General features: G+C 37.7%; 1 protein-coding gene across 3 annotated transcripts in view; it reads left to right on the forward strand.

Annotated features, from left to right (window-relative positions):
* SERTAD2 (SERTA domain containing 2) overlaps positions 1 to 11,236 on the forward strand; it is a 154,534-nt gene extending 143,298 nt beyond the window's left edge. For all 3 annotated transcript variants that reach the window (XM_043985731.1, XM_043985732.1, XM_043985730.1), the window contains exon 2: positions 5,841 to 11,236. In XM_043985731.1, the coding sequence (XP_043841666.1) occupies positions 5,845 to 6,792 (948 nt within the window). In that variant the 5' untranslated portion in view covers positions 5,841 to 5,844 and the 3' untranslated portion in view covers positions 6,793 to 11,236. The remainder of the gene's footprint in view (positions 1 to 5,840) is intronic.
* The last annotated feature ends 949 nt before the right edge of the window (positions 11,237 to 12,185 follow it).

Genomic DNA, 12,185 nt, shown 5'->3' on the forward strand with positions numbered 1-12,185 from the left:
AAGGGAAAAGTTCAGAGTAGTGTATAGAAGTTGCAGAGCCAAGGGTTGTTTTTTTATAATAGTTTTGAGTTCCAAATTTTATTCCTCTTCCCTCTCCCCTTCCTGAGGCAGTAAGCAATCAGATATAGGTTATATATGTGCAATTATGTAAAACATTACCATATTAGTCATTTTATACAAGAAAACTTGAATAAAAGAAAACAGTGAAAGTGAAAAACAGCATGCTTCAGTCTGTGTTCAATCAATATCAGTTCTTTGGAGGTGGATAGTATGCCTTAACATTAGTTCTTTGGATCATTGTCTTGCTGAGAATAGTTGTCATTCACAGTTCTTCCTCAAACAATATTGCTGTCTCTGTGCACAATATTCACTTGGTTCTGCTCACTTCACTATACATCAATTCATACAAGTCTTTCCAAGCCTTTCTGAAATCATCCTGCTTGTCATTTCTTATAGCACAATAATATTCCATCACCATCATAAACCACAGCTTCTTTAGCCATTCCCCAATTGATGGGTATTCCTTTGATTTCCACTTCTTAGCCACCACAAAGAGAGCCGCTATAAATATTTTTTTACAAATGTGTCTTTTTCAGAGCCAAGCTTAATATTCATTCTTCTTAAGTTTGAGGAAAAGACACCGTTCCTAATTTTTAAAGTTTTCCACAAGTGGAATGTGCTGCCTTGGTCGGTGATGTATTCCTGTCAATAGAGGTAAAAGAGTTGGGTTTAGAGAGCAGTTGGGATTCATAACCTGTGCTCCGTGGACTTGAAAAATATATATTTTGATAAGTGTCCTTCCGTATAACTGGTTTCTTTTGTAGGAAATCTATGCATTTTAATATGTGCTTTTAACTGCATCATTCTGAAAAGGGTATCCATGGGCTTCACCAGACTGTCTAAAGAGGTCTGTGACAGAAATATGTGTAAGAACCTCTTTCTATAGAAGTTGGTTCTTCAGCTATAGGTTGTATTAGTTGGCCTCTGAGATCTCTTCCAATTCTTAGATTCATTGTTGGGATATTAAGGTACCTGTTGTAGAAAGCTTTCTTTACCAGTTTGCCTGTTTTCATCTCCTATTTTTATTAAGGATGCTCTCAATGTATGAGATAATTTTTCAAAAAGATGTTATGGTGATGAAAAAGGCACATGCTATCTGTGGTGAATGTATTTTGGTCACTTTATTCGCCACTAAAAACAGGATTTTATGATTTTTTCCCCCATTCTTTGGGAGTATTCCTCTCCTTGGAAGTATCTTGAAAGTTGATCCCTAAGTGCTCTTAAAAAATGTGTCACCTCCAGCACAGATTTCTATGTGCTCTGGTCTGACTGCTTTTTTCTAATTCATTCTTAAAATACTGTTATCACTTCTTTATGCAGCATAATAGGTGCTGAGGTGATAGGTTCCAAAACTGATTATTCCATAATTGTTGTTGATAAAAAGAGAGCACCACCAAAAAAAAACCTCACAGATGTATCTATTGCACCCTGGGTTTATCATCCCACATTTCCCTCTCTATAGTCCCACTCACCATTGCAGTGACTTTCAGAACCAAAATGCCCTGTCCTGACCAACAGTTCACTATGTGTGTTGTCTCCTCGTACTAGATCGTAAGCACCTTGAGATCAGGGACTCTGCCACTTTTTTTTTTCTTCAGCACTCAAGACAGTGCTTGGCACATAGTAAATGCTTAAGAAATATTTTGTTGTTTACTCATTGTCAGGATAATCTGATTGAGTTGGACAGCGCACCAAGCTCTATGGAAGTCTTTTCTCAGCTGTTTTTCATTACTTTGTGTGGTGATACTGCTTATTGTCTTCCATCATCATCATCCTCTATAATGCTTTGTAAATGATCTTGTTCTCGAAACAGTGTTGCCCTTGGCTACACCTCTCATTTGGCTAGAAGATTGTTTGCCAGCTAAAGTAGTTTCTGGGCTCTTTTGACCTCATTGTTGTGTCCCTGTCTTCATTTGTAACTTCTCTAGGAAATGATGGTAGAGGGAAAGTTTTTACTTTTATTCATTTCCCATTCTTTGGTAGTTGATAGCTTGTCTAAACAGGTTGGGCTGAAGCTGCTGTAATCACATGCAATGCTACCATTTCATTTTTATGCCTTCTTCTAATTGAGTGTTTACTTTGACCTTTAGTCTAAGCAGCCAATGATCTGACAACACACAGAAAACTGAATCAGAAATGACTGCTGTCTGTAACTAATCACTTCCCAATTTTGCTGGAAACACACACACACACACACACACACACACACACACACATACACACACACACCAATTTCTTTTCTTTTTTTTTAAATGAAATCATTAGGTTCTTATCATGTCCAGTACCATATGACTTTTCTTTTTAAAAAAGTAGCTACAGTATTCAGGCCTGTAGCAGGTTTGCGCATGTAAACCTTTGGTTTCTTCCTTTTTTTTTTCAGCATTCTCCTATGCCCAACTTTTTATTGAAGTCAAAAGATCATAGATTTAAAACTGTAGGATGTCTTCTAGTATAATAACCCTTTTATTCATTTACAGATGAAGCAACTGAACTAAGACCCGGATTCCATGGGTAGTAGGTGCTAAATGTTTATTGAATTTAGATCTTTTCACATCCTTCATAAAACTTTTTTCTTTATCTGCAATGGAAATTAGCATGGACATTTCAGACATGTTTGTGATTATCAGTTTACTTACATTTTTGTGAGTGCTGAACAGCAAGGTGGTCAACTGTCCCATGAAATGATGTTTCTTCTTTCCTTTGGACATGAGAGCAAACTAACTCCAAAGAGGCATATGTTTTTAAACATGACTAACATGGGAATTTGTTTTGCAGACTCAGTTGATATGTAATGAGGGATTTGGTGGGTTTTTTTTTAAATTTGTTTTATGGGAGGGGTTAGCAGGAGGGATAAATTAAATTTTTTAAACTTGAATAAGACAAAAACAAGCAAGAAAAAAACCCTGTCAATTCCTTTATTTGCTCAAGGAGTACCTGTGAGCCCTCCTTCCACTTATCTTGAACTCACTCTCTTCTGGATTAATTTATAACAAGAATGGCTATATGAATATTGTTAGAACAGATAACATTGAGACTCCCAACAGATAAATTAATTTTAATTGCTAGTTTATGAAATGTGAGATTCTTAGCACCCTCTGCTTCCCTCTTCCCTTTCTTGCCACTGCAGAAACAGACAAGAGTACAGGACTGAGGGCTATTTTGTATTTTTAACCATTTTATGAGTTGCTCTAGCCAAAAATAAATCCATCACTTCGATCACCCTTCCATTGACATTCTTTTCCATACTTATTGAGGCTGATGCTCAGAGTATAGATAAAATGTCATAAGGCTGGTACTTGAAGCCTTTTTGGGTCTGTGAGTCAGACATAACAAAGTCTATGTTCCAGTGACATCGTCTTCAAGAGGAGGTACCAGAATAGGACTTCAGGGGAAGAGATATACTCTCTTAGTATAACATAAGGAGTCCCTACCTTTTATACTTCATTGGAAACCAAATAAATAATTACTAACAAATTAGCAAATATTTTTTTAAATCTCCTCAAAATATTTCTCCTAGGGATAGTAAAACAGGCTGTTTTCCTTCTTTGTCAACTATTGACTGACCATTCAGAGATAAAAGTGAGAATTAATGTATGGCTTAATTAAGGCGTCTTTCTTTGAAGCTGAAAAGGGAGAGGTCCCTATATTATTCAAAGCTCAGTTGTGAGCTCATTATTGTTTAACATTTTCTTCAGTGACCTGGAAGGTGTAAAATAAAGAAAGAACTGTGTTCACTCAATTTCCAGGTGAAATCATTCAGAAAGTAGAGAGCATGTGACCCTTTAATAATAATAAAAGCTGGCATTTAGGGGGCAGCTAAGTGGTGCAGTGGATAAAGCACCAGCCCTGGATTCAGGAGGACCTGAGTTCAAATCTGACCTCAGACACTTGACACTTATTAACTGTATGGCCCTGGGCAAGTCACTTAACCCTCATTGCCCCGCCAAAACAAAACAAAACAAAAAGCTGGCATTTATTTAGTGTGTTATGATTTGCAAAGCACTTTATAACTATTATCTCATGTGATCTTCACAACACTGTAAGGTAGGTGCTTATTATTGTTCCCATTTCACAGATGATTTGTCAGGGCCACGTAGCTAGTAAGTGTCTATCTGAGGCAGGATTTGAACTTAGATTTCTCTGACTTCCCTGTCAAGCACTCGCTCCACTTCACCTCCTAGCTGTCCCCTAGAAGAGGTTTATAATTGAAAATAACTAGGACATGTTGGAAAGATGATTAGAAACTATCATTGTAAAATTCAGAGAAATGGTGCATGGAAGAAAGACAGACTGACTTAAAAAAGGAGAATCGCTTGCTGTATATGAAGATTTCAGAAAAGTAGTAGAGCCTGATTGGTCAGTTTGTTCTTAAGGGAACAAATGTGCATACTGGGCCTAAAAGGAAGCCTGGTGGCTTTTCCATATTTTACCTAACATTATTTCATAGAAGAGTCACATATCCAGGTTCAGACTCTTCACCTTTCGTGGTAAGTTGAGAACTTGAAGTGGATTTTAGTGACTAGGAACAAAATGATTAAAGGATTATAAAGTAAGACCTTTGAGTAAAGACCCCAGGATTATTTAATTTAGGGAATAGAAGGGTAGATAACAATATCCTTGGAGAGTTGGAAGGGTTGTTTTATAGAGTGGCCAAGTTGCCCTTTGACAAATAAGAAGTTTGTAGTGTGATTTAGAGTGAATGTAAGGGAAAAAGTCTGATCAGGTTTCCTTAAAAATTGGAATATATTATCATGGGAAACTGGCATTTACTCCTCTTTATTTATCTCCCCCTAATAGAAAGTAGATAGATGTTTATCTCTCTGGAATGGTTTAGATGAGCTCTTATGGACTTCATATGTCTCTTCAGCTGGAAGCAAAAGGGACTCTGTTGACTCAGAACTTCCCTAACAGCATGGGCAGCAGTGCAGCTAACAAGAGAAAATGACTTGGAAATTAATTCAGTACTATTCAGACCTTAAATGTATAAGATGAAATTGAGCCAAAGGAAAACTTAGCCTGAATACCACAGATTATTCAATTTGATTCTGGAAGGGCTTTTCAAGGCAAGCTCTGTATTGCTGTTGTTATTTACTGTCAAACCCAAGCACCTCACTGTACTTTAACAAGTGTGTATAACTGTCCAGATATAATTTAGTCATAGTAGTCCCAGAATTGTACATTTTTCTCCTCTAGTGACTCTTATTCAATACCTTTCAACTAATTGCTTTTGCAATATTACAAGATGTATGCATCAGTGTATTCACAGTGCTGTGAATCTATTATCAGAGGCAGTGTGTGTGTGTGTGTGTGTGTGTGTGTGTATGTATGTATGTATGTGTGTCTTTCAATCCATAGTACTGAGGTATTTTTCTTTTTACATATAAATTTACTTGGAAGAGGGAAAGAAAACTCATAATGTTTGGCTTGAGAATTACAAGTGCATGAAATGGGAAGTTCAAAGTTGTGGTCTCCATAGCAACTCGGCTGTGTTGTACATATTTCTCAAGATGTACGTACATTTACCAGACCAACAAGTGATAAAAAAAAGTTAATATATGCACACATAAGAAGCAGATTACCCCAGTTTTAAGCATGTAAATATTTCTCCTTAACTGTACCTTTTAAAAACATCTGCACTTGGTTAAATGCTTAGGTCTTTCCTGATAGCAGTGGATAAGCTCTTAAGGTCTGATCTCCTAATAGCCTGGTTATATTTTGATTACAGAAATCTATTTTCAAGTCACTAATTTTATTCTTTTCCCAATTCATTTTATTTGCAGATATATGTTGGGTAAAGGAGGAAAACGCAAGTTTGATGAGCATGAAGATGGGCTGGAAGGCAAAGTTGTGTCTCCTACTGATGGTCCATCTAAGGTGTCCTACACCTTACAGCGCCAGACTATCTTCAACATTTCCCTTATGAAACTCTATAACCACAGGCCACTGACAGAGCCGAGCCTGCAGAAGACAGTTTTAATTAACAACATGTTGAGGCGGATTCAGGAGGAACTCAAACAGGAAGGCAGCTTGAGACCTGTGTTCATCACCACTTCTCAGCCAGCTGACACGCTGGGGGACGATTACCGGGAGGCCCAGCCTGCTTTTAGCCATCTCCCCTCCTCCCCGGCCCACCCTGCCGACTTAGTAAACACTACATCGTTAGAGTCTTGCCTCACCCCAGCCTCTCTGCTGGAGGATGATACTTTTTGCACTTCTCAGGCCGTCCAACCCAACGGTCCTACGAAACTACCACCTCCAACCGTCCAACCAGAAAAGGACAGCTTCTCCTCAGCCTTGGACGAAATTGAGGAGCTTTGTCCAACACCTACCTCCACTGAGGCAGTAGCAACAGCAGTAGCAACAACTGACAGCTCTAAAGAAGACTCCAGTGTGTCTCATGTTCAGAAACCCGAGGGACTCCAAGAGAACCGAACAACCGACTCAAAACTTATGGACTCTCTACCTGGAAACTTTGAGATCACAACTTCCACGGGTTTTCTGACAGACTTGACCTTGGATGACATTCTGTTTGCTGATATAGACACATCAATGTATGACTTTGACCCCTGCACTTCTGCTACAGGGGCAGCCTCCAAAATGGCTCCTGTCTCTGCAGATGACCTCCTTAAGACTTTAGCTCCCTATAGCAGTCAGCCAGTTGCCCCAAATCAGCCTTTCAAAATGGACCTGACAGAACTGGATCACATAATGGAGGTGCTTGTTGGGTCGTAAAACCTATAAAAAACTAGAGACTTTTTTTCTGTACCAGTATATACACACTTGGTAGTATTTTCACAACCCTACAGATTCACAGCACTGTGCATGCATCGTCCTTGCTTGCCTTTTCCAGAAAAAAAAAAAAAAGGATCACACTAGTACTTTTTGCCTCAAGCAGAGTTGGAGTGCCTTCATCCATGTATGACCACTTTTAATGTGTTTTTAAGTGGTTCCTCAAAGAAGACCTAATATCCTGGTATAGAAAAGAATACATATTGAAGACAATATTACTACATTGTTACTACAAAAAAAAAAAGTGAAGCACAAGGATTAAGTTGGGGAAAGCTGTAAATTGCATGTGCATATTTGTCTATTTTTTCTATAAGTTTTATTGCAAGAGGTAAAAAATTTATTATTTAGATAATCTCAGTATCTTTTTTGGCATTTTAGCCCTGTGTAGGTTGACTTAGCAATTCAGCCTTTTGGAGGCATTAACTACTCCTCTTAAGTGTTGCATTTACATGGCTGTTTAGAAACTGCTGCCCAAATTTATTTTATATTTTTGTACAGATTCTGCAGTTTATGATATTGTTTTTCTAAAAACAAATGCTGTTTATACACACAAAATAGCTATTTTGATAGGATTTGCTCACATAGTTCCTGCATACTTCAAATGTACAAGATGCGCTTGTACTTTTATACAGAGTTGTAATGTTTTATATGTGTATGGTGCAAAGAGAAAATCAGATCAAATTAATCTGCAGTTGATATCCCTAAATGCAAACACACAGTGCTTTAAGAAAGGGCCAGGAGATATTTCACCCAAGTTTCACAAGTACCAACTCCCCGGTATAAAAACACCTGTGTACTACTGTGATTTCTAAACCTAGAGCCATGTCTACTCATAAAACTTGTATTAAGCAGTTGGCAGGAAATAGCTGTGAAACTTGGGTTCTAAGTGATAGTTCTCCGTAGCTTTCTCTTTTGAGAGGAAGGCTACTGAAAACTTAGCCTTCAAGTATGTATGCCAAGTTACTGTTTTTGATTTTTTTTAAAAATCGAACCCAAATGTTTCATTTTAACATCATTTTCTCTGTGACTTGAACTTAATTAGCTTTCTAGAAAATCATTACATCTGAACTGAATCTTATTAAATATCAATCATTTTTTGGAATGAAAATACCTATTAAGAGTAAGTTTATTTTGTTTTTAAATTGCATCTTAAAAAGGCATACATCATTTATTTGAATCATCTTAGACCATTCTTCTTCCTCTCTTCTCCCCCCTTCCTTGGAGCATTTGTTCACTCTGTTGATAAGTGCTGAAAATGGCATCTTCAGTATTACTGCAGTGAAGCTCATCTCTTATCTGCACTGGATGGACTCGAACTTTAATATCCATTGCTGTGGAAACTGGAGTTAGTCACATTACATCACTTGGCATCTCCAGCGTGGTTGGTTTCTCTGATCAACTGCGTTAACCGCTTTACACTTTATAGGCCTGTTGTACCAGAATATACAAACACAGCTTTCTATGCATGTTTCTTCTCTCCTTCCCATAACACCTGAGAAGTCTTCGTTACTGCACCAATAGCGTTTTTATTCATTGTGGTGTACATTTAATTTAAAACTGTTTGCAATGTATCATGCCTGTTGCTGAAATAGTTTATGGCATTTTAGGGCTCCCCGCCCCCCTTCCCCCTGCCATGGTACTTTAGCTGTTGCGTGCAAGTTGCAACCTATATTGTTGAAATGCATATGGCTTCTTTAGGAATAACTTTTATATTTATTTAAGAAAATTTAAATTATGGGGTTTTTTGTTTTGTTTTGTCATTTGACAATATTCAGTCATCAGTTCTGCTCGCTTCTTGCCATGGATGAAATTGGGTATTTTCTGTCTATTAAAAGGGTAACTTTGTAAAATGGCACTTTAACCAGGCCATAGATAGTCTACATAGTAATATAATGCACATGATGAAGCAGATAAATCACTCACATAAGTAAAAAAGGTTCATGTGTAAAATCCTTCTGGACCCTAGTTTACTTTCATCCCCTTTGAGTTTTGTTTCAAAAGATTTATCAATTCAGTGAAGCAGCAAGAAACTAATAGAATTGTAGTTCCCTTACAAGCTACCTTAACACCCATAACTTTTTTGATACTGCAGACAGATTAGGCATTATCTCTTGGTAGGATTAGGGACCATATTCAATTGAGGACATGGGAATGGGGGTTATGTTATTTTGCATCCTGTATTGTTGTGATTCCTCCATCTTGGTTCTTCCTTGTCCAAAAAAAAAAAAATCCTGCCCTCGGATTCCAAGATTTGTATGATTGGTGAACCCAGGAAAATAGCCACATTCTGCACAAACACACACACACACACACACACACACACACGTACAATAGTGCTGATGGTTCAGAACAATAACATGGGGTAAGCAATTGATTTGCCATTGTTGAAAACTGATTTACAGTAACTTAAAACAACCACACTTTCGTTAGATTAGTAAATTGTGTATTTAAACAAATACCATATGTTAGGCAATAGTTCAGAAGAACACCATTTCCAAAGCAGTGAAGTGTTGCCTAAAACTTATTCTTTGAAAATCTTTTATTTGTAAGGCAGAGTTAAAACAGAATGAATATAATCTATGCGTGTGTGTAAATATATGCCTATTCGTAATACGTGTTTCTATGTATGGGGATGTGAGTGTGTGTACATACACAAACTTTAATAAGGAAGATAAGGGAAATTGGTGGTCCATTTTTAAAGGGCAGAACCATCAGATTAACATTTTTTTTATTTTTACAAAGTCATGTACCAGAAGGGCAGAACAATCTTGACTGTGGTCTCTACCCAGCTCTACAGGGACATACTTGCAGAAGATTCCACTCTTCAGCAGTAACATTTTCCTTTATAATCTGGGCATCATGAACAGTTCAGTCAAACAGGCAGTTTGAGGAGCCTTTCTAAAAGACACATGCCAGGCTGGGGTGGGTGTAGGGGTGGGTGTGGGGGGTGGCAGTGACATTTATTGACAATGATGTGCAATGAAGTGACAAGATGAGAGCAGAATGAAAAAGCTTTGAATTTGAAGTGATTTTTTTTCATAAGTTATTTATTCCTTTTTCTTTGTAAATATATTTATTTTATTGTGAAGCTAACAACATCTGGATTGTAACATGTACAGAATGTATGGTAGGAATGTATTCTCTTGTAGGAATGTAAATCTGTATTAAAAAAGGGGATCAGAGCCAGACTCAGAAAATGAACTGGGTTCTTTTCATGGTATGCACGGTTCACATTTATTTTTACTCTTTTCTAATGTGGGTCTATTTGAAATATGCAAAAGGTATGGATGAAGATTGTTTTAATCCCCCAATTTTTAGGAAAATCAAGCATTTTAAAAGATTTTTAATCGCACTGCTTCCCCTTCATCAAAGAAGGAGCAACCAAATTGACATGCTTGTTCATGCCAAAGGGTCAGAAACAAGCCTCAAGTACACACACCTGAGTGTCTTTCTCATTCACTATCAGCTGATGCATTTAAAGACCGCATTCCCTTGGGGTACCCTTGCTGCCCTGAGGTAGAGAAAGGAACATTTCTTGAAGTAAATAAACTCTGAAGAGCTGTAGTATATAGTGTTACAGATCTTTTTTAAAGCTTAAATTTATGAACCACCTCTGTGGTAAGCAATGAATTAGAAATACCCCAGGGCACCCTTCTTAAATGACTAGTGAAAAATGCTGAGCCCCCCCCCCACCTTTGTGAAGGAATTGGGGGGGGTGGATTCTGCTGTCTGTTCACAGCCTGGATTGTTTCAAAATGATTGTTGCAAATCTGACCTTTACACTGCCTGCCAAAATTCAAATCATCACATTCAATGTTTTGGATGAGAAACGGTTAATTTCCTGCCACACTCGGGTACATTGATCCTAGAGAGGTTTGTGTGACCTACATGCTTTCAGAAGGCTTTTGGTGCTTCTTAAAATTGAAGCTGAGAGATTCTTGAAAATGAGCCAATTTAAAATTTTGCTGAAAACAATAAAATTAATAAAGATTCTGTACTTTGGGGAAGAAAACTATTGAAGATAAATGTAATCCATACGTGTAAACAGCAAAGATTCGGAAAAGGTGTAAATAGTGTGAAATGTTTGGTGTATGGCTGTTGAGAAGGGCGTGTGGTCAAAAAGGAGGCTGTAATTTCCCCCACAGACCTTAGAGCTGTGCCTTTTCTATGCAATATTACAGACATGTACATCTGAACCCAGATTACTGTATTCACATGTAGGTATGGGCTGTAATCTAAACAATTGGATAAATGTACATGGAAATAAGCAGTCTTACTTTTGTAGTTTTATATTATACAATAAACAGTTAAAAGGATAGAGTTATGTTTGTGGAGTGTTGGATTTTTTGCTTTTTCCGTCTGCATGAGTTGTTGAATATGCCCTATTACAGTTTAAGGTGTTGAAAATGTAATGGCTTTCTCTGATTATGGTTAATTAAAATTTGGTAATGCAAACAAATATGTGTTGCACACTGGTCAAAGAGCCTACAGTCTTACTGAGAGGAGACCAAATATACACAATTTGTATATTTTGAAAAGACTCCTTGGGTGGTTTGTAGAGGGGATTCCTCTGCAAGTCCGGGTTGGACTAGACAGCCTCTGGGGACTTCCCACTCTCATCTTGTGATAAAAGTCAACCTAGAGGGGCAGCTAGGTGGTGCTGCAGTGGATAGAGCACCGGCCCTGGAGTAGGAGGAGCTGGGTTCAAATCCGGCCTCAGACCCTTGACACTAGCTATGTGACCCTGGGCAAGTCACTTAACCCCAATTGCCTCACCAAAAAAAAAAAGTCACCCTAGATACTTAAAAGTTGCTAAAGAGGCAGTGACAGCAAGAAACCCAAGTTCCACTCTCTACTCTGACACAGGCTGTATGAGCAAGAACAAGGAATTTAATTTCCTTCAGCCTCAGTTTTCTTATCTATAAATAAGGAAGGCATGGAATATTCTGAGGTTCTTTCCAACTCTGAAATTATGTGTTTTGTGATGTGGATAATACCCACCTCACTGGGTTGTTTTGAAGCCTAAGTAACCCTAAAACTAGATATAGGTAGATGTGTATGTGCCAACAACACATAGGTGAGCTAATTTAATCTCTTGCCAAATGCACGGTTTGGACAAATGCCATACAAGTTGAAGACATATTTTGGGACCTAGTTAGTAATAACAGCTATAGAATTTTCATAGATTCATATAGCTAGAGATGATCTAATTTTACAAATAAAGGAAAACATTGTAATCAAACCAGGACTAGAACCCTGGCCTCTTTGATTTCCAGTCCAGTATTCCCCTCCCCTATTCCCACCTCAGAAGGAAATCTTTAAACTAGAGTTTTGTT

The sequence above is a fragment of the Dromiciops gliroides genome, chromosome 2 (assembly GCF_019393635.1).
Source record: "Dromiciops gliroides isolate mDroGli1 chromosome 2, mDroGli1.pri, whole genome shotgun sequence".
NCBI classification, from domain to species: Eukaryota; Metazoa; Chordata; class Mammalia; order Microbiotheria; family Microbiotheriidae; genus Dromiciops; species Dromiciops gliroides.